The sequence below is a fragment of the Mixophyes fleayi genome, chromosome 2 (assembly GCF_038048845.1).
Source record: "Mixophyes fleayi isolate aMixFle1 chromosome 2, aMixFle1.hap1, whole genome shotgun sequence".
Classification (NCBI taxonomy): Eukaryota; Metazoa; Chordata; class Amphibia; order Anura; family Limnodynastidae; genus Mixophyes; species Mixophyes fleayi.
In genome coordinates this window covers 268927855-268951379 of record NC_134403.1, presented here as the reverse complement: position 1 = coordinate 268951379, position 23525 = coordinate 268927855, and the positions used below count along the sequence as shown (strand labels likewise).

The following is a 23525-nucleotide window of genomic DNA, read 5'->3' as shown; positions in this document are numbered from 1 at the left end:
ATGGATCCCACTAATCGGCCCCTACAGGCGGTAACTGCATTTGAAGTCCTCAAAAAGGCATTTGTCTCTCCTCAGGTTCTCAGACACCCTAATCCAGATATACCCTTTGTACTAGAGGTTGATATCTGATGTAGGAGCTGGCACTATCCTCTCCCAGAAAGACCCTCATACTCACGGTTTACATCCCTTGTGCATATTTCTCCCGTAAATTTTCTGTTGCTGAAACTAACTGATTTAGGTAAATTTTTACCATCAAATGGCGTCATTGGCTGCAAGGAGCCATTCATGCAATCTCCGTTATAAACTGATCATAATCTTCAGTACATCGAGTTTGCCAAAAGGTTGAACCCCAGACAGGCCCGCTGGGCACTCTTCTTTACCCGTTTTAAGTTCATTATTACCTACAGTAACGGTTCCAAAAACATTAGGACGGATGAGTTATCAAGGAGCTTCATGATGCATCATGTGCCCGTTTCTGAACCACTGCCTATTATTCCATCATCTACCATTCATGCTGGATTAACACAAGACTTGGGTGTCACTCTCTGTAGATTTCAAAAGATAGCACCCGCAGAAACTCTGGTGAACAGTTTGTTTGTTCCAGTCCACTTAAGAAAAACGATCCTTTCTGAAGCTCATGACAACCAGGACGCCCAGCGGTCTTGCATCTCTAAGACAGAGGAGATCCTTGCACGCTCTGTGTGGTGGCCCTCATTGTCCTCAGATGTCAGGAACTTAATCTTGTCTTGTGAAAGTTGTGAAAGGATTAAGATTCCCAGGAACTGTTCTTCAGGCCAGTTTGTCCCATTGTTTATTCCTTTGAATCCTTGGACCCATTTATCAGTGCACTTTATTGTTGATCTTCCATCTTCTGCAGGGCATAACACTATATGGGTGTGTCACGGCACCAACGAGGAGAAGTTGGGATCCGTGCAGGCGAGTGCACCCGGGCAGCCGCTGCAAAGAGCCAGAGGAAGTGTGCCGGCGGGGACGGAGCGGAGGGGCAGCAGGTGAGTGCGCTGGCTCCTGGACAGGCGCTGCGGGAGACCAACTCGTGACAGTACCTCCCCACCTAAAGGCAGTCACCGAACAGATAGAGCCTGGTTTCTTCTAAAATTTGGTGTGAAAACTCTTTAGCAGTAGGGGAGCATTGATATCAGAAGCACGCACCCAAGTGCGTTCCTCGGGACCGAACCCCTTCCAGTCCACTAATTAACTCCTCCTCTAGAAGTCTTGGAATCCAAAATTCGACTGATCTCAAATTTGTCACCTTGTTGAAGGAGAGGAAGGGTAGTAGGCGTAGAAGGGTTAGAGAATCGATTGATAAGAGGTCTTCGTAAGGAAATGTGGAAGTCGTTGGCACAGCGAAGTACGGATGGTAGCTGTAATTTAAAACAAACAGGACTGATTACTTGAGCGATTTTATAAGGGCCAATGTAGCGAGGAGCAAATTTCATACAAGGCACTTTGAGACGAATATTCCTCATAGATAGCCACACCTTGGGCCGGATTCATCTAGCTACGGATCTTCTGCATTTTGCATATAATACGATAATCGTGTCTGTGCACGCGCGAAACAGGGCATTACACTGCGGAAACCACCATAATCTGGTGCCCAAACTGAGAAAGGAATCAAGTGTCTCAAACTGCATCGCAAATGCATTTGCGAAGCTGGCTGACCACTTGAGAAAAAAGGGATGGGAATGGGAGGAGAATGGGCGTGGAGTGGGCGGAGATCGTAAATAAGTTGAGAAGAGTAGGCGTTATTTGTGAGGAGTTAAGAAGAGTAGGCGTTTCCTCAATCCGTGTAGGATAGATGAGTACAATTGTGTCTCAACTTGTTGCTTAAAGTGAATACAGCTCAGGGTCATGTTTAAGTCCAAAACAGTTAGCTAAAACAATTAAACTGGTCAATGCATCGTTTGTTTAAAATATGCACAACATCCATACATCTTAATACATTTTTTGGGTGGGAATTTTCACATTTGGATATCTATATATCATTAAACAATAGCTCATTTGTGTAAAATAAGCCCCTTTTCCTTACAGCCACCTTTGTAATAAATGCCACTGTAAAGTGTGCCGATATTTTTGGGCTTTGGGTTATATCCGGAACTGCCGGAATGAGTCAGCTTAATATAGTGCCCTCTGCTGCTTGGTGTGTCTTGCTGTCTTTTCTAGGCCTGTATAGTGCATTTTGGTATGCTACACAGATATGTTCTCTGGACTATGTGGAACAACTTTGGCACATACTAGAACATTGCATAGATATATATGCATAGAGAGAGATTATATATATATATATATATATATATTTATATTTTGGAGATCCCACCTATAGATTACAGTTATCTGTTCTAACTGCCTTAATGTTTGTCGGAATGGATGGTTAGGGTATTGTAAATACCATTCGGCAGCCGGAATGGAGTGCTGTCTATGTACAATAAAAAAGTTTATAAAAAAATAAAAAAAAAAAGACAAAATTAGCACTCATGTGTAAAAACCAAACAAAGCAATGTTTGTTAACAAAAAGTGTCTACCAATACACTTACATCAAAAACTATATACCGCCTGCTGACATTAGGAGTTGCACAGCCATAAACAGTTTTCCCATAACTTAAGAATAGCCTTTGCATCTTGAGTTGACAGCTTCAATATATTTACTACTTTGTAACTTATATACTTTGCAATAGTACAATGCAATAGTTCTTGCACCTTGATAATGGACATGTCTTGCAGTAAATTGATGTTGTCTATTTTATGTGTACAAACCTTTGTATAAACTTGTATCTTTGTACATTCATGGAGTAATTTCAGCTGTGGTGGGGTGTGGGGCACTTCTGATATAACCAAAAACTACAAGTGTGGCATGTTGTGTACACCTGCAATCAGTGACATGTACGTCTGCTATACATGGCATGGTTGTGTCACATTAGTCTTCTCCCCTACTTTCGGGTGCTGGAGTTAGGGTTTTTAACCTGAACAAGCACAAATTAGAAGCAAATTTAGCATAATAAGCCAAAATAAATCAAATTGGTAAAAAAAAAAAAAAAAAATCACTTAAGATTGTCTTTTATATATGGACCCATGTATAGTGTCAGTGTGTGTTTATGGATCCCTGTATAATGTCAATGTGTGTATATGGACCCCCTTGTGCAGTGTCTCTGTGTATATATAGACCCCTATATATAGTGTCAATGTGTGCATACAGACCACCGAATTCTAAAAGCAAAACATAGAATACTTATTAATAATAGAAACCATCACACTTTCTATGCAAAGCCTTCAGTTGTAAAATGGCAAAAGATTTGCAACTAGTTTCACTTTTATTGAAGATAATGAGGGGAAAAATGAATGCAAAGTATCTTAAAGCTGTATTACAAACTATTGGTAAAATGTTACTGGTCTGCTCCTTCTCCCTCCCAGCATCCCTGGTAGCTGCTCCATGCAACCATATTTTTTCCAGGGCTCCCACATCCCCTGATCAGTCATTTTAAAGAGGTAAACATAAATGTTTTGCTGGTTAGGTGGTAAGGCAGCTTTAATAATGAACATTTACAACAGTAAATTCATCATTCTAAACTGGTCTTAAAAATTAATAATATGAATGACAAATGTTACTATGCCTGTCACTCAGCAGTGCAAAGAAACTAGCATTTTATGTACAAAAGTAATCACCAGAGCTGCTTTAAGTCACTAAAAGGGCCACACGCAAAAATCTGCTTCATCTGGAGCATACCCTGGATAACACACACACAGTGGCCTCCAATCCAAGCATTCACAAAAAAGACAACAAAATAGGCATATTAAGCATCTATTGTATTAATGTTAAAAGGAGTTGCCCGACACAGGTATGGCAGCTATCTTGTGGACTTGGGAGTTTTCCGAGTAAGGGATCTCTCAGTAGTTTGGCACAGCAGGCCTAAACTATTCCAGATTACATTTAAGAATTACTTCCCCCCCCCCCCCCCCATCTCATCCCTCATACTGCCCCTCCTTATTGCAACTGCAACTGCTGGAGTTACTCAGAATTTTCAGAAAAGAGGTTCCATACTTTGTCCTTCAAGGCTTCTTAAAAAATTGGCTCCTCAGGGGCACAGTGTTAGGATCTATATAAGTCAAATAATTCTACTACTCACTTTAACCCATATCTGTCCAACAACTGGCTCTACAGATTTTTGAGAACATCCATGCCTTCCCATGAAGAGTTTAAAAACAATATAATTTACTCAAGTAGGTATAATTCAGTAAAGCTTTATTCCATAGGAAAAAAAATAAAATAATCATATACATATTATATTCACACAGACATACAGTCAGCATACACCAGCTCTGAAAGTGTGTACTGAATGCTAGATGGGAGAAAGAACTAAAATATTCTCTGTTACTAATCAGTCACTATTTTTTATTTATTTTTTTAAGACCATTCTCTTCTCCAAAAAACAAAAGAATAACTTCCCACACGAAAAAAAAAAAGGACCAAAAGAAAAGTGCCCAGTACACCAGAATATGCACCTCATTTAGCATTTTAATTTTACAGGATTTTAAAACAAAGTCCACAAAGGCTGGAATTTTTTCACAGTGATGATTTAGAGAAACAAAAGGCAATCAAATATTTGCTGAATAGATTATTACAAAAAGAGCTTACACAAGCCTCAAATACTGGCCTGACTCTGGGCCTTCTGGATAAAAAAAGAGTTGAACAAGCCCAATTTAGTATAGGAAATTAACAAGTTTAATACATACAAAATAAAAACATTAAAAACTATCCTTCTCCTCTTAAGGCACTATTTTATGCTAATAATGAATACTGTAAATTAAAGCAATTAGCTTGTTACAGGGGTTTTATAGAAAGACTTGTCCTTTTTGCAAAACACACTAAGCATTAATCTGAAGATTGTAGAGGTGTCTTATAATAATTTAACACATAATTCAGGGATACCTTAGCAACCTGCTACTGATACATGGACTTCAGGAAATGGATTACATTTTCACTTGTCTTATAAACCATAAATCAAGTATTACAAAAACACTATATAGTGCCAGCTCCCTATCAAAAGGAAAACCGCCACATGAATTCAGGCCAAAACTCATATTAATGTTATTGTGTATAAGAAAAAAAAAATACCACCTATGCTTAATCTATGGTACTGAAAATTAAATATCAAAACTCAGCATTAAAAAGCTATGTCACCGAGAAAATGCATAGTAAATAATAATATAAAGGATTCTGAAATCCACAACAAAAGATTCAAGTTCTTGTGTGCACTCTGGTTGAACATAAGTTATATTACGTGTAATGAAAGATAATGACCTATTGAGCTTTAAGTCCAACAGAGGAGCAGTAAGAGAGAATTAATTCTGATATACCCTAGGTGGCCAATCATAGAAGGCACTCAAGTGATGTGCATCAGGTATGTGTGGGGAATAAGTTTCAGGTGGCAGGTGCTTTCTCAGCCTTACAGGTGTGTGTGTGTGGGTGTGTGTGTGTGTGTGTGTGTGTGTGTGGTATTCGCCGCATATCCATAAGCAGAAATTTGAGGAAGCACCTGACATGTCACAAATGCACCTATGGATTACAATATCAGCAGGTAGGTCTCAGTCTCAGAACATGGAACACTGCTCTACCAGTGTATATACGAACAGACAAAAGTGCACAAAAATAAATTATTTACACTGCTTTTTAATATTGTTGCAGTTATTAAAAACAATTCTCATGTCTGGTACAGAGTTAAATAAATTACTAAGACCATTAGTATTGTAACATTGTTTAGTATTTTCTATTTGGTTTATGCATTTTCCTGGTGGCATACATCAATCAATTTTTTATTTTGGCTTGTCAGCCACGAATGCCACTGTACCACTCTATGCTGTGTTGTTTTGTATTCATTTTGATGCTAAGTACCATGGCTGTAATAGGAGTTTCTTGGAATGAATGTTTTCATGTTTTTCATCTTTGCTATGGGTACGGGACTAGAGTACTTGTAATATTAGTGGATCGTCTAGACTTCTTGTGCATTCTTTGCAACCACTACCAATCTTTAAATAGATATTGTAAGATTCAGTCTACACCCCCAATACCTTCTCTCTCTAAATTGCAATCAGAAGACTAATCATAAATCATATAGTAAATACTGTGGCCAATCTTGTAATTCGCAAACATTTAACATTTTGAACAGATTGTATATAGATTTTATCCCATTGTTGTATAGGACATAGACGACACTGAAAGCTTACTACAATATTCAGTCGTATAGTCGGTTTAGTGGTGCGGAGGCTTCACAGACTATAAATTAGCTGCCCTCTTTGTACTTGCCAATTCAGTGTTGCTTACAAAACAAAGAAATGAAATCCCTGTAGAACAAACTTAAAGTAGATGCAGGAGTGTATTTCTCTAGAAACACCAGACTTGTGAGCAAACATTGTATTCATATCCAATACCAGGAAATATTACCCTTATAGATTACACATATGCTATTTTGATCACTGAACATTCATTGAAAAATATAATATTTCCATGTGCAAATTTAGCATAAAAAAAACAAACCCAAAACAACAGTCTTTAGAAAGCAAAATGTTCTCCAACTGTGGATGCGAACTGGAGAAGAAAGTCCATATTTCACATGCATTTAAGGCGACCATGGTCATGTTGTGGCACATTAATTGTATCATAACAGAAAATAGGATTATTTGGAGAGGTCCACTGATGCAAACCTCCAGTGCCGCACTCTGTGGATCATCCAATAGCATACATGGCAGGAGCAAATACAACATATTCATCCCTTTTCAGTAGCGATTACTTATTACAAGTCCCATAATCGACACCGCTAGGATCACTATACAGTTTCCTAAAGAAAAAAAGAAAAAGCACATTAAAGATAACAGCCACAGAAAAAGGGTATAGATTTAGAATACAGACTGGCAAAGGATAGACTCCAATAAGGAGTACCATAGGTTAAAAACACACATAAAGACATGGTTGCTCTACAGTTTATAATGATCGACTCCTGTGGGTCTGGCCTCTGGAAGGAACACAGGATTACCCACATGGATAAGATTGTGTTATTTTATTTCCCACAAGTAGACTATGAAGCATACTCTAGTGTTTGAGGATACTTTTCTATTTGAACTAACCGTTCAGTTTTAAATTACAGTTTTGAGAGTTCTTTTCCAGATATTACCACCTCATCAGCCTCCCTCATTACAGATCATATACTACTCACATTTCCATTACCCCTATCCCATCCGATTCATTTTAAGGCCTTCTGTTTTGTCCGATTATTATGTTGACATGTACTGTCTAATCTGAAGGGAGGACGGATCTCAAAAGCTTGTAATTAAAAATTAATAGTTAAAGAAAAAAGGTAAAGAAAGAATACTGTAGTGCCAAGTTTACTCTAATGGTTCCCTTTCTAAATAAGGGGCCTGTAATATAGGAGGTCAATACCATTGGCGGGGTGCCTGTCAGCACACCTTACCTGAAATAAAGAATATGGGCTAGATTTACTAAACTGCGGGTTTATAAAAGTGGAGATGTTGCCTATAGCAACCAGATCATATTTGTCATTTAGTGCATTCTACAAAATGACAGCTAGAATCTGATTGGTTGCCATAGGCAACATCTCCACTTTTATAAACCCGCAGTTTAGTAAATATACCATTATGCATTCATTCTTAATAAGGAGTTTCGCAACTTATTGTGTAAAAGTTCCTGGAGCTTTTACATAACCGAACATTTTTTATATAGGACGCATGCTACAAGTTCTATATACACCAGACTTGCCATTCACTTAAGACAGTCCAAAGCTCTCAGACAATTACAGAATGCAATACGTATAAAGGGTGTATCAGACATTCTGTTTGGATATTTTAAAAAACCTGACATTATGGGCCTGATTCATCAAAGAACGCAAAACGTATTGTGCGTCTGTTTTTGTTTTCTTAAACACACATATAAATCAGGCATACACATGTCTGTATTCAACAAGGAACGGATCTGAAGATACATCTGTTGATGAATACGGGTCCATGTTCGCTCTGCTCTAACAGACTAGACACTGCAAGATACGGCCAATACATATGTGGAAAGTCACAAAAATAAAACTATTCCATGATTGTCACCTGTTAATAACATAGTAATTAATAATAAAACTATTATTTTAAACCTTTTTTTTTTTCATATTTTTAAAGTTTCCTCATAAAATAAATTTATATGGATGTTATTGTCTACTGCACTTAAAATAAAAATATATAAAGTGCTCCCTAATGTCAAACATGTGTTCTATTGCGCATACACAAATCATCACTACATCACTAGTAATCGGCACTTTCACTAGCTACAGGTCAGGTGTATGTTACGACTGAAAAGCCAATACCTTTGAGATGCCCAAAAAGTGAATCGGAAGCTGCAGCATGCACTTGAGCGTCGCACACTTACTGTACATTGACTACGTGCAGACGCCCTGTCCCCTCCCCGTTTGCCCCTGAATTCGTAGGCTGTAATAAGGGTACTTGGCATTCTAAGATAAATTGGACGTTTCGGTGTTCTCTGGCGTATACTCCACTTATGGGCATGTGCAGTGCAATTTTATGCAAAATACAGCACATATGTGTATTTAGCCTACTTAATGAATCAGGCCTTATGTGTCTATAGGTCAAAGAATATGCATTTAGGCAATTCACAAATCTGGCCAAAAACTAGTAACATGATATTTTCCTATTAGGTCTTCTATATACTCAGTTGATCATAACCTCTTGCGTTGACTTTTCTAAAATTAAATGACTGTAGAATTAAAAAATATTTCATTGGTGAAGAGGATGTGAAATATTTCTTATATCCCCTACATTTGACTTGGAGCACATCATAGGAGGCAGAATAGGATCCTAAGAGCTAAGTAATAAAGGAAGCCTATATTCCACAGTTCTGCAATGGTCCATTCTAATTGGCAACAGACACACACTCAGTTGATATTACTTGAATGGGTGCGACTGAAGATTACTTATGGGTAATAAAATAACATTTACATGTGTAACTGGAGCAATACAGTATATATTATATCTAAAGTGGAAAATGGGAGATGGAGTAAAGTATAAGCATGAGACAGAAGAACAGACAGTGAAAAGTAATAAAATGGTATATGCTCCTAAGTTCTAAACATGAACACAATGTTATCTGCAGACAAAACTATGAAACACTAAAAAACATACAGATGTAAGTTACAACTAAACAGGAGTTTTCATTTAAAAAGGGGTTATATTCCAGGCTTTAAAAAAATACAAAATTTGCATTCCCATTTACTGAAACATGAGTTTACCATTGCTTTGTAAGGAATCATTTAAAACAGAAACTTTCATGTGTGTTAAATGCCTCCTTCGCCCTTTGTTTTGCCAGAGATGTCTCCACTTTTATAGAAAGCTCTGCAGACACATCTGTAGACTAGGCACAAGTATTTAGTAGCAAAACAGTATACTAAATACTGTGTATGCAAAGTCACAGCTTTTTACAACCCCTTTAAAATGGACAGCGTTAGTCTTATTTCAATAAAACATAGCAATAAAAACAAACAAACAAAGCAGCTCTTTAATGTAACAGATCAGTGACAAAGGTTAATGAAACAAAGATAGACAATGTCGATCTACATGTGTATATATCAGCAGAATTCAATCTTCTTACAATATGTATCCCCCTGTAGTTCTGGAAGACAAGTATCTTGTGCCTTTTGGAGCATGCTGATATCTAAACATGCACATTAAAGTGTACAGGAAATATAAAAAAGTTCCAATAGGAAGTTAAAACTCTGCTTTTCAGCCCCAGTTATTCATAGGGAAAACATTGATAGACATTCTCCACATTTTTCTGACACATATTTGGTGTGGGTGTGAATTTCCTCCAGGTTACACACATTTTACTAGTGTTAGTCGCATTAGACATGCAAATGTTACAACATTCATGAATGGACGAAGCACTCCAAGCGAAGCAGTGATGAGGTCCAGATCATTTTTGACAGATCTACCTGAGCTTGAATTTGAGTCACATCAATTTGTTCCATGGGTGTCTGATGGCTACTTGGTTTGCTACCATTGGAGTGGTTTCCAAGTTGAGATAAATCACCACCACCACTGCACAATTATCATCACCACAAAGAGAATGAAAAGATAACTGTATACATGGAAACTTAAGAGCAATGTGGAACATGCTTTGCATATTAACTAGTTAGATTTGTACAGTTGAAAGTTCACATTTTGTCATTGATATTAAGACTAATCAAACAAAAATGTTGAACAACCTCTCATTAGAGTAAAAACAGAGATATGCCCCCACCACCCAAAGAAAAACATAAAAACGCAATTCAGGCTATTGTGATCTGTCTGTTGTCCAGTTCAGCAAACATAAAATATTTCGACCTTAAAACAGGTATCACTGATCCCTATGCAAAGCAGAGGGTTCAGTGAAGCCACAGAGGGACAGTTTTTGGCAGAAGGGAAAAGGGAAACTCCTCATCCCTTGGGTATGCCAGACTGCAGATAGTGCTACTATAATTTTAAAATGAAAAAACAACTACATGTATATATGTCTGGTTTTATTTTAGCCTTAAAACCCACTATATACAAGTAATACATGATAGAAACAAATCTCCACTTATCCTGTTTGAGCTTTCTAGGAGCCCAAATTCTAGGAAAATAAACATTGAGTTTAGTGGGGAAAAAAATGCAAATATTCTGCCAAAACTAAGACGAATGGGAGCCCCTAGATGAAGCCATGTGGGCCCCTGCAGGAAATTGCCACTGGTTACATCTCTATGTGATTTAACTAGAATTTAATTAAATATATACTATTAGTTCAACTAATGTTTGTTTAGAATTTTACATTACTCGTTTTAATCAGCCCACTTTATTCTGATTAAACTAAGAAAACAGGATGGAAACATATCCAATATATTTAAACATTATTAAGCTCACCCTCTCTTTGCCTTACACCAAAGAGTTACACCCACAATTGCAGAGAGCGCCACAATTCCTGCGATAACTCCTCCTTAAAGGAAACACAGCAATGTTACATACAAGGGCATGTTTATTGCATACCTCCCCAACATGAAAGACCGTGACAGAGGACAGGGAACATGGCCATATCACGATGAAAGGGAGGGCTAGGGTGTCTGCCCTTTAGCCATCTCACCTCCGCCAACATTCCCACACGCTGGACAAACATGTCCCCGGGCAGGATAGGGGGACAGAGCCCTAAATTCAGGACTGTCCTGCTGGAATCAGGACAGTTGAAAGGTATGTTATTACAGTTCAGTGAGGATAGCAAAAAAATGTAAAAAAGAGGTTTCCAGCCTATGTTTACTACTTGACCAATAAACCATAGGATAAAGAATAAAAAAAAAAAAAAAAAAATCAGTCCCCAAAAAGACCAGTAGTTTAACTGGCATTGGTTGCAGTCACAACGTAAAACTGAAAATAGGCAAAGCCAGTTACTTGGATGGGCGTGTTAATTTGTATGCATACAAAATAAAACATCCCAGCATAGTCAGGGTCATATATAAATATCTGGGACTGCCCCATTTACCTATAATCATGGCTGTAAATGGGCAACTTTTGGAGCACATTTGGCAAAATTTTCAGTGGCCGAGACAGCCCAACTTGCTAAAGATTAACAAGCGACAGTGTCTGTGGTGACGTCTACATGGAATTCCGAAAGAGAAACCATCATAAGCAGAAGGCAACGGTGCATATTCCAGGATTATGATATCCAGGTGTTAAAATCAAAGAGCAAGGCAAAAACAGGAAGACAATTGGAGGTCAATTGACGGCAAATTTCAACCTGTGACGCGAGCAGTCAGTTGAATAAAAAACAAACGAACATCTAAAAACAACTCCATAGACGGGATATAGAGCATAAAAAAGTTCATCACACCTGGTCACATATTTACGATTTTAGTGTTGCAAAGGGCAATGGACTATCAAGCAGTGGAGAAAGGCGAATCATCCTTCACCATGTTCTTGAAGAAACAGATGGATGCAAGCGTGTCGCCAATTTAAAGAACTTCCTGAGTGCTTATTTCCTATAGCGAAGGGTTCTGGTGGTTCCTTAATGTCGTGGGTCATATTTCCCGACATGGTTTGAGTAATTAGAAGGCAAGCTCTTACATTACGCAAACACATGTAAAAGAGCCCTAATATATCGGACGATCATAACTGGCTTTTGACTCAACCAAAAAAAGCAACCCCCCCTACTTCGTTATATTTGCAAACTAGAAACCAAATGTAGGTTGTGGAATGTCAGAGGTAAAATAATCACATTATATTTATTAACATTTATGTGTTGATCTATGCACAGCATATAAAATCACTTGTCTTATAACAAAACATGTTATTAAATGCAAACAGTCCTTCTATAATGCATTTGCTATAGGATTATCAACTGCACTGCTTTGTAGTCAAATCTATTTGAATGAAGTCTAAATAAGAAGGTATGGTTTATATGTACTATATATGGGGTTATTCAGACATTTCTATGTAATGAGACTTTAATGAAGGACTAAGTACTTTTCTATTCCTTCATTACTGCATTTTTACAATTCAGCACCAGGGGGTAAATGTATCAATGACTGGATTCTTCAACTGCGGCGAGATCGGCGTCTTCAGCGCTTAAATTTAAAGCAGCGCTGCCTTGTAAAGGGAAGTTTATCTTTAAATTTAAGCGCTGAAGACGCCGATCTCACCGGAGTTGAAGAATCCGGTCATTGATACATTTACCCCCAGGTGTCATAAGATCTAGAAGAGGCGCTGTGAAAATAGCCCTTAAGATAATGTGACAATTACCATTAAATAAAGGGCACACATCAATGTTAACCATACAGACTTTGCAATCATTTGAAAAGGATTTTAAAAAAAGTGTTTTACTTTCACTCTTTGGAGGGTATTCAATTGTTAGTTTTAACGCGCTAAAACAAAAAAACGAGTGCTCGAAAAAAAACTTATATTATACGGTAATTTTGCACGCGTAAACAGTTAATACGGTACTTACTCGCTCCCAGCGGGCTGAATTTCAGCTCGCTGCTCAGGGAGCTGCGAGATGAAATTTAGCGAGTAATTACCGTATTAACGGTAATATTTTTAGAGCGCTCGTTTTTTTTTTTTTTAGCGTGTTAAAACAAACAATTGAATACCCCCCTTTGCATCCTGTACATGCTTTCAGTTGTCAACTGTAAATTGTATGTACTTTAATTGTTAATCCTTTTAATTCACAAGTATTAAAAATTCATGCAATTTCAAATTGATTTTCACAATAGTCACAATTACAGATTGAATCCCGTGTGCAGTGAAGCAATGCATACTGTGATATTACTTTAAGATATAGCTACTTTCACCAACCTAATTGTTTATTTACAACATATCTGAACATAGACCAGTTTATTAGAAAACAAAAAGAAGAGTTGTCTTACCTACGATAGCACCAACATTATTTCCCGATCCCCCTGTAAGACATAAAAAATAAAAAAATTTAAAAAAAAAAAAAAAAAAAAAAAAAACCAACAGAATTAAAAAAAAAAACCCATCAGAAACAGTTAACTTAATGGAGTACAAAATATAGTAAAAGAAAACTTTTTTACATACTGCCATAAAACACATTTGTTCAAAGTAACATACAGAACCAAATCAATAAAATATTCTATAGTTTATTTTTATTTTGTTAAGGAAAAAAACAAAAAAAACCAAAACAAAAACACCACCACGTGATTCTCAGAAACTTATATTTAAATAACTAAGAACCTGTGAACAAGCCATACACAAATTAAAATTTAAGTAGAATTTGTTGTCTAGATTGTTCTAAATTACATTTACTCCACCATTTGACATAAAATAAAAAAACACCATATTTCCCCATGTATAAAATGCACCATTTTTCCCAAAATTTGGGGTCTAAAAACTGTGTGCGTCTTATACAGTAGCAGCGGGAGATCCAGGGGGTGCAGCGGTATTAATGTTTTGACCGGATTCGGGGAGGAGCGGGGGGGGGGGGGGGGGGGGGGCGATTGCAGTGGCTTGCAGGTCTGTTCCTACTAAGAAGTGTACTGAGATTGCAGGGGCTTGCTGTCGGCGGCTGCACACTATGTGCAGGTCTGTTCGGCAGAGACAGGCAGGGAGAGTGTGCTGGCCGGCTGCTCTGATCAGCGTCGGACTGGCCCACCGGGATACCGGAAAAATCACCGGTAGGCCCCGCTGCATTACGGCCACACACCCTTTTCGAAGTAGGCGGAGCCCATCCAGCTTACTTGGGTTGTCCTCACCAGGGGTCCGCTGCCTTCCCCGGCGTCTCCGCTGCTGCAGATCACTACTGGTTCTCACTGACAGCCAGTCATCTTTCCTGGGCGGAGCTCAGCGGATGCCCAGGAAGAGAGATGTGGAGCGGACTAAATAATACCGGACGGAGCCACCGAAGCCGAACTGTCCGAGGAGGAGGAGCCATAGGCGGCGGGCGGGGTGTCACTAAACCTCCGCATTCAAAAAACACCAAGATGGATACAAACCCAGCTCCGCAGAAGAATTAATTATCATCTGAGGCCCTTGTGTGCAAGTCCTGAAAGAGTGAAGTCTGGAGGACAGTATGGATGAAGCGTTGCAGAGAGGAGACATTGAGGAGGCGGAGCAACTTCGTGACAAGCTGGCGACCCAGGAGGCAAATTACCGTATTCTATAAATATAAAGATGATTATATATAATGATGAATACGTATGTTCTGCAGGAAGATATCAGAGAAGTACAATATCCCCACTGCATAGTCCCATAACGTACAAGAGGCAAAATAGAAACTGTACTGGAAGGTTTATACCCAGACAAATGTGGATTTAATGCTTTGAAAACCCCAGTGTAGAGTAATGCAAGGATGGGTCAGATACTGTGATAATTGTTGTATGGAGATCCCTCTTCTGATCCTCTAAGGCTGGTTCTTTCCCTGTTGTACCTGGTGCAGTTATAATTATTTCTTACACCGTCCTCCTCACTATAGCCTCTCTATAGGATGTAAGCTCTTATGAGCAGGCCCTCCTCCCTCCTGTCTCTCTACCTTCTCTTCTGCTCCAACCTCAATATATTTGCCTTGCCTGGAGCCTCTGAAGTCTTGGTATTACTCGTTCATGCTTTTGTACTGTTATTCCCTGTACTGTCCATTGTTTGCATTGCGTACGGTGCTGTGGAAACCTTGTGGCGCCTTATAGATAATAATAATACGATCGCAGCTGCAATCATGTGACCTGCCCCCTCCACCTGTCAGCTGATTGTCGGATGTTCCCGCCGCCGCTGAAGGAAGGAGCAGAGAGGCTGTAGTAATAAACATATGGGTAAGTAGATTTTAACCACTTTATACTTATTGTGCTATCACTAAATATATATATATATATATATATATATATATATATATATATATATATATATATATATATATATATATATATATGTCTGGTCTCGCCTCTATGGTGATTGACCACACCCCCTCTGGTGGGCCCCTACCATTGCAGTCCCCTCATGCCCCAGTCCGACACTGGCTCTGATTGTCACCATCAGAGAGCGGCCCGGTCAGCACACTCTCCCTGCCTGTCTCTGCCGAACGGACCTGCACATAATGTGCAGCCGTGGGCAGCAAGCCCCTGCAATCTTCACACGCTCAGCACACTTTTTGACAGCCAATATTTTTTTTTTCAAATTTCGGGACCAAAATCAAGGTGCGTCTTGTACATGGGGAAATACGATATATAGAAAAATATACATCACATGCATTATATTTTTTTTTTCTCCAATATTAGTGGTTTTGTTGTAAATTACAGATTCAGATTATACAGAAACTGAAGGTATCTTTGGGATTTTCTTCTGGGTTCTGTGTGACAATCGTGCTTATTTTCAATAAATTTAGTGTTTTAGTTTGTCAGATTTGCCTTAGCGTTAAAGGGTTTGTATTTTCCAGTAGTTTATACAGTTTCTAAACACGGATACAAAAAAACAAACTAATAATTGTATTAAGCCATGCATGCACACATATAGCAATTTACATATTTAGAATGAAAAAAAAATGCAAGCTCACAGAAGTTTATTTTTGTTCTAACTTAATCCTTTATATTTCCCTACAAATAGTTACTATATGCCATCACCCAAAATAGTAAAACAAGCTTAATTATATCTAGAGAACCCCAATCTTATCTGCCTGTTCCTGTGATTCCTGCACCTCTGACACAATAAAAGTCACTCGTCTCCTTACTCACAGGGCCGCTAACACAAACATATGCTCAGCTAGATAGTATCTAGTAAATTACTAGACATGCGATACGGGCTTAAACTTTTTTTGTACATTAAAAAAAAAAAAAAGTAACCAACCTTACCCTAACTAAACCAAGGTATCAAGTAAACCAGTATCAGATTCCAGCAACCTTCCTGGACAAGTGACTGTCTGCTGGATCCTATACTATACTACCAGCTTGACAATGCATGAAACCATGACTGCCAAATGTAGAGTTCAGATTAATACTTATATAAATATAAAGGTGTTGTAAGCCCTTTTTCCCCCCTATTTGTATATGCCCGAGGAGGGAATCTGCACTTCCACGTTGATAACACTTGCTGCATTTAAGGATTGCCGATCCTCCTGCAGTGGTTAGTAATGCCTGGTTATTTGCAGTATGCCACTAATCTAAGTTTGAATCAGTACTGAACAGACCCAGAACGCTAGGGGAGGCATAGTACTCGCCTCTCCCCTCCCCCCCCCCCCAAATCCACTCCCCTCCCCCTCATATCCACAGGGAAAAAAAAAAAAAACCCAGAGCCATAAGTGCTTTTAAGTTTTACCCCCAGTCTCTTTCTCCTTTGTGGTTGATGGTTTTTGAGTGACAGTTGAACCTAGGATTAAATAAAAAATATGACCAACACATCTGCTAAAATTCAGATAAGAAAAGTGGTAAGCATATATTATTCATGGCCAATCTTGTCATGCAATGCAAATAATCTAACATTATGGTGACATTTCATTGAATAAACGGCTATGCTAATACATGCAAATATACAGATTAAGATGAATCAACATGAAAGTATGTATCATCAGCTCTTACCAGTTCTACTTAAAGAATAAACCTATTTTTTAAAAGCTTTTTGAAAGTCTCTTCAGATGATCTTGCTGATTTATATATATGACAGTTTATTGTGTGATTTTGTTTTTTATTTTATTTTTAATGAAGTACGAGTAGATTCCTATTGTACCTGCAGTTACCGTCTCTTTTGCCCTTTCTGTCGTTGGCTTCTGGGTGACAACTATATAGATTTTAAATAAATGTGTGTCAATTTGTTAAATGTTAGAGTTTTAAAAAGGAAGACAAAAAAAAAAAAACAAAACAATGAATATATTAGTTGCATTAAGCCTTGCAAACAAACAAACAAACAGCATGTTAACTTTAGTAAAAGAGGGTGTTCAGAAATTAGTTTATGCTCCAATTTTAATACCTACAACTAGTTACAATATTCCATCCCCTAAAGCAGTAAGAAACTTAATTACAACTAGATATCTGCAACTTACTACACAAAGCAAAAACAGTGGTAAAGAAGAACCTATGTTCAAAAATATTCCAGTAAATTATGCAGCTATAAGTAGTCTGGTATATCAAACCAACAGTTCCATAACAAGGGTCTTTAAAACATTACCTTATTGAGTGTTAAAACATTAAGATTTTGTAGTAAATGCATTTATATGCATTTACTACAAGAAGATGACCAAACATGCAATGACACGGAGAGCTAACAAAACATGAAATGATCTTGAAAATGTTTCGTTATGTTCTAAATTGTGTCTTTTTTCGTTTGTTCTCTTGCTCCAATATTTATTTGTATTACGTTCTGTTTGTGCATTGCCGACTGTATGGTGCTTCAGAATCTGTGGTGCCTCATAAATGGATGATCAATGTAAATTATAAATGCATTGCTTACATTACATTACATTTTATAAACAGCCAAAACTACATTTACTCCACCACTGAGGTTTACAGTGAAATTGTCAGTTTATGTTCATCAATTTCAGTGATGGGCAACAGGCAGCCCTAGGACCGCATGATGGCCTCCCAGCCTTCACCTGTGTTCCCACCACCTTCCTGCTTTATCAACAGATTTGTGCTATAGGTTGTAACACGTTTAAATTGTCTACTGATAATGTTATTACAGATAGGTGTTTTTACAATAGGCATTTGGGCTGTATAATAAATTTTATTTGCAGCATCAATTTGTTGGTCAGTGGTAGGCAAGACATTGTTATCACCAGTGTGCATAGCTCCACCCCTAAAGCATTTGTGTGGTTCACACATTTTAGTTCCAAATTTTGGATACATTCGTCCTGGCCAGTCTTCAAAAACAGCAATTGAATAATGACATACTAACCATACTCAAGAGTAACCACTAAGGTTCAAAAAACAAAACAAAAACAAACCAACAAACACACCATTGACCCATTCTGCCTTTCATATTCATAAATGCTTTAAGATTTACCCTCAGTCTCTTTCTCCTTTGTGGTTGATGGTTTTTGAGTGACGGTTGAACCTAGAATTAAATTAATAGTTATGATGGACTTTTCTGCTAAAATTCAGATAAGAAAAGGGTTCTGCATATATTCTTCATAGCCAATCTGTCTGAGTAGAGGAAATTCAATCCAGGTTATTACTTGTAATGCCAAGCAAGCATTGAATCATATTTCTAGATAACATGGCCACTGACCACAATTAGCATCTATTAGATAATTATTGTATATTGGGAAGACAATTAAAGGCAGTTATCACTCATGTATAAATAGCTGCTGCTGCTAATTATGATGATGTAATACATGCAAATATACAGATGAAGATAAATTAAAATGGAGTAAACCAGCAAGAACGCATCACTAGTTTATTTAAAAATGGGTTTAGTTATTCTTTAAGTATGAGTTTCAAAAGTCTCTTCAGACCATCTTACTTAAAATGTACTGAACATGAACTGTTTAATTTTATTTATGAGGGCTTTGGTATGCTTTTCTGTTGTTGGTTTCCGAGTCCCAATTATACCCGATTTAAAAAATGTGCGTTTGTTAGCATAAACCACAAGAACATAACAACAAGCACGGAGGCCAAACGGAGTCTTAAATACAGTTTTACTGTCCTAAATGAGGCTCAGAGTTCTTAGAGTTTTGGAGACAAAGATGGTCAATAAGGGAACAACTAAGTATTTGGACTATTTTACTCCTGTTTCAAACAGGCATGTTGTTTGCGCACACATTTTGACAAAAAGCTTGTGTAAACATATCCTTAAATTATAGCCTACCATAACAAAAATACACTGTCCACCTGCCCTGACCCTCTAATACAGAGAACTGCTTACATTAATAGAGGCCGAGCACCACTTTGTGAGAACTATTATTGTCTGAATACAAATATCTCTAACAAATTAATCACTTTCTGTAGAAGTAGATTTATATTGCACCATTTTAAACTAGCGTCTTCAAAAATCAACACTAAGGAGCCTATTTATGAACTTCCATACAGGGTTAAATCCCCCCCCCCCCCCCCCAAACTGTAGTTTTTATGCATTTTAAATATCTGCTTCAATCCTGTAATAGTAAATAGCCTCTTCAATAGAAAATCCAGTCCCCATAGGTGTCTATGTGGACTGCGATTAAGCACTATTTATCAAACTCTGAAATTCGGAGCTTGACCAAAACAGCCAAGTCCTCTGAAGATGGCATTAGCCGTTGTAACCTATGGGGCGAGCTTAGTAGGAAAGTGATTTCTGGATCCCTCCCTGGCAGGCTTCATGCTCCGCTCTTCGTAATTTCAGCCAGGCCATATAAACCAGTTAGTAAAAAGATCACTTTACTACAGATTATTTGCCAGGAGGCTAATCAATTTTAATAACTTGCCATGTTAATTTCCTATCATTACGATAATTGATAATTAACATGAGCAATTTGCGATTGGTCATAAATAGAGCCATAAAGTTTGTCATATACACACCCCACAATATTTGTAAACTGGTGAAAAATCTCCACACTTGACAATTAGCATCAATATGACATCTGACAACAGTTGTCTGGTCTGCAGATAAAAAGCCAACTACATGCAGAGGCAGACATTTTTTTTAATCACTTCAACAGACCTGCCTTATGGTCTGGCCTGTGTGGCTAAATCTGACAGAGAGAACAGCAAAAAAACATTTTTTTCAGTCTTTGTCACATGATCCCCTATATACTCCTAAAGTCCTTGGGCCTGATTCCTTAAGAAAAGTAAAGCCAAAAAATGAGTAACTTTGAACCTTGGCAATGCAAGGGGATGCAAATGAGTTTATTATTTTGCACATAAGGAAAATACTTGCTGTTTTTTTCCAAGTAGGATGCAAATACTTGTTGGCTTTATTTCTACACTGAAATTAAAAGTTGATCTAGGACAGTGATGGCTAACCTTTTCAGCTTGGTGTGTGAAAAATCGGAAAAAAAGTGTAGCCTTCCTCGGGTCGCGTGTCATTAAAAAAAAAAAAAAAAAAAAAAATGTATGTATATGTGTAATATATATATATATATATAATTTATTTTTTAAAAATGTAATAATAATATAAATCGCTACATAAGATTGCTTGTGGCCAGTATCTGGTTTCACCCTGTAGCCCAATGACACTATATACACACACATACATACATATATATATAGCCACAATCAATCTTATGTAGTGTTTTTATTATTAGACAAAAGACTCCATTTCTGGTGAGCCTGCAGGGTATGCAGAGCTGTGTGTGCGATTATATATAAATATTGTATTATAGGATTAAAAAAGTAGAGGAATCCTCTACTTTTTTAATCCTATAATACAAAATAAATTATATATATATATATATATATATAATCACACAACTCTGCATACCCTGCAGGCTCACCAGAAATGGATTCTTTTGTCGAATAATAAAAACACTACAGAAGATTGTGGCAGGATCTAAAGATAATATATCAAATATTAAATTGTAAAATAAGTGCAAGTCCTACTGTGCTCCAGGTAATCCAGCCAGTGATGCCGGGAGATATGAAAAGGAGGAGCTGCTGGGACCGCGCATGCGCAGCAGCTCCATTTCGCCGACGGGGAGATGTACAGCAGCCGCGGCGCTGTCAAAGAAGCGTCCGCGGCTGCTGTACAGAAAAAAATATTTGGTATGTTTAAATCAAGCAGTTTGACTGAATCGCCTGGCGTGTCAGTCAAACTGCCTCCGCGTGTCACGAGTGACACGCATGTCATAGGTTAGCCATCACGGATCTAGGACATGCTCTACCCAATTAAATATCTGTCCTCAAATTTTAAATTTACCTCTCCCTTCAATGCAACACATAGTTGCGAACTCTCCCGAATTTCTGTGAGTCCTCACGCACCCCCGGGAGAGCAGGCAAACCTCCCGATTCCCAAAGAACTCAATAGTAAGGTGGCGAGGCTTATTACGCGAATCACGAGCCATTGTCGCCCTGCCACCTGCTGTAATTGGTCCCAAAAATGGATTGCTGTTAAGGAAACGGGGCCAAATGGCACGACCCGTCGGGCCCCGCCCCCAACGCGCCCACCACCCTCCGATCTCTCGGTGCACTAATTGCCAATGTTGGCAAGTATGATGCAACAAGGTTTTGCCAAAGTTACTAATTTTTTTTGCTTTACTTTCCTTAATCACACTTCAGTACATAAACAGAAGGGGCCTGATTCATCATCATCTCAGTTTGAAGGAAAGGCAAATCCCTGATATCATCAGGGAACTAGCAGGTGAGAAAAAAAAAAAAAAAGGTATGAAAATATGACAGAAGGCATAGAGGAGACTGCCAAAAGCCCAAGTTCAATACCTGTGCAGAGGGGCAGCAGAAAAACAAACCATATCACGCATAGGCATTCCCACCTATTAGGCAAGATTAAGGTTAGAGTGCATGAAGCATGTAACATTTCTCTACCAATGCTCTGTACGAGACAACTCATCATCACATAGCAGGGGAGGGGCCCATGATAAACACAATTAGCAGCATCAAGGCCCCGCCCAAGTCACTTTCTGTACAACAACGTTTTTATGTCAATTTGTCACTGGATATCTACAGAACATTACCCTCTGTTATTTCTATATTGTACAGTCAGAAGCACGTAATATACTAACAATTGTAATTATTTCTTGGACATGACAAATTTTAAAAAAAATATAAAATAAAAATATACATTTAAGCCCATAATAAAACAGTTTGGCAAACTATCGCCACCCCAAATAGTGTCCCCTCTTATATCTCTGGGTGACTTATGCCTCTCTGTGGTAGTGGGTGGTATCTCTTATCAAGAATAGGTAGCAGTCAGAAGTGGGTGTACTTTACTTTTAGCTCAATATGCTACAGACTACATTAAGGTTCGGACTTTTTGCTCACCAACAAACGAGCACTGCACATACATCATGTGTTACTGAAAATGAACAGTGCTTATTACTAGTCCTGCCAGCAGCTATTTGTGCACATGGGCAAGGTTCAAGACAAATGGGAGATGTCATTCAAAACTTGGGAGAGTACTGTCTAATGAATATAGTACCTGCCTAGCCACATCAGCAGCAAAATGACACTGGTCACAAAGTATGTTTGCACCACTTAATGTGTTTATAAGCAATGCCCATTTGACACTATATACACACACACACACACACACACACACGTTACTGTACAGTATTATTACACATTATGGGAATTCCAAAAGGTTTTAAAACATTACTTGTGTGACTGCCCTTCATATTTTATATTTTTTTTTATATTTTATAGCAATGCTGAGAGGGAGTGTGTTTCGACAATGCATTTTGTATAAATATTTAACAAAAATCCCCAAAAACTATTTTTACTGTTGGGCAAGTCACCCGAGTGAGCCATTTACTAATAAAGGCCAAAGTGCCCCCCATAACCACAGAAGACTTATGTGACTTGTAATATTCTTACTCTGTATGGAAAGAAACAATTTTAGTACTTTATTTTAGTTCAGTCATATAAAAATAGTACCAAGATCACAGAAAAGCTACTTACGATTACAAGAAGGTAGAGAAGGGTACCACATGCTACTAGCATTGCACGTTACATGTCCAGATCCAATCATCGTGAAGCCATCTAAACACCGAAAACTGACAGCGGAGTTTAGAGTGTATGGACCACTAAATCCAGATAATTTCTCTGCATTTAGGACCTCTGGATTGCTGCAACTAACCACTGCAAAGGGGCAAAACATGTAACCTTTGGTGAATACAAAAGATTAATGCACAAAACATGACTTTTCAATAATAATTCCTAATAAGAACATTTATTCAGCATGTTACATATTAAAAATACAGGATTAGAACAAACACAAGGTTTAAGATTAACATGTTACTGCAATCCTTTCATCAAATGTGACCATCCAACACATTCAATATCACTTTCAATTAATCATAAGGTCAAAAGGATACAACATCTTATTAAGTAACTAAAACAATCACTTTAGTTCAGTGGAAC

At 37.9% G+C, this 23525-nt stretch overlaps 1 protein-coding gene across 11 annotated transcripts in view; it reads right to left on the bottom strand.

Annotated features, from left to right (window-relative positions):
* Positions 1 to 4238: 4238 nt before the first annotated feature.
* Positions 4239 to 23525, bottom strand: part of LOC142138994 (membrane cofactor protein-like) — a 51543-nt gene continuing 32256 nt past the window's right edge. The window contains exons 7-14 of one of the 11 annotated variants that reach the window (XM_075196193.1): positions 23064 to 23243; positions 18520 to 18570; positions 17248 to 17298; positions 16840 to 16890; positions 13449 to 13481; positions 10960 to 11032; positions 10014 to 10119; positions 4239 to 6848 (exon numbers count right to left, since the gene is read on the bottom strand). In XM_075196193.1, the coding sequence (XP_075052294.1) occupies positions 6837 to 6848; positions 10014 to 10119; positions 10960 to 11032; positions 13449 to 13481; positions 16840 to 16890; positions 17248 to 17298; positions 18520 to 18570; positions 23064 to 23243 (557 nt within the window). In that variant the 3' untranslated portion in view covers positions 4239 to 6836. The remainder of the gene's footprint in view (positions 6849 to 10013; positions 10120 to 10959; positions 11033 to 13448; positions 13482 to 16839; positions 16891 to 17247; positions 17299 to 18519; positions 18571 to 23063; positions 23244 to 23525) is intronic. The other 10 variants (XM_075196196.1, XM_075196195.1, XM_075196194.1 and 7 more) reach the window with 10 other exon arrangements.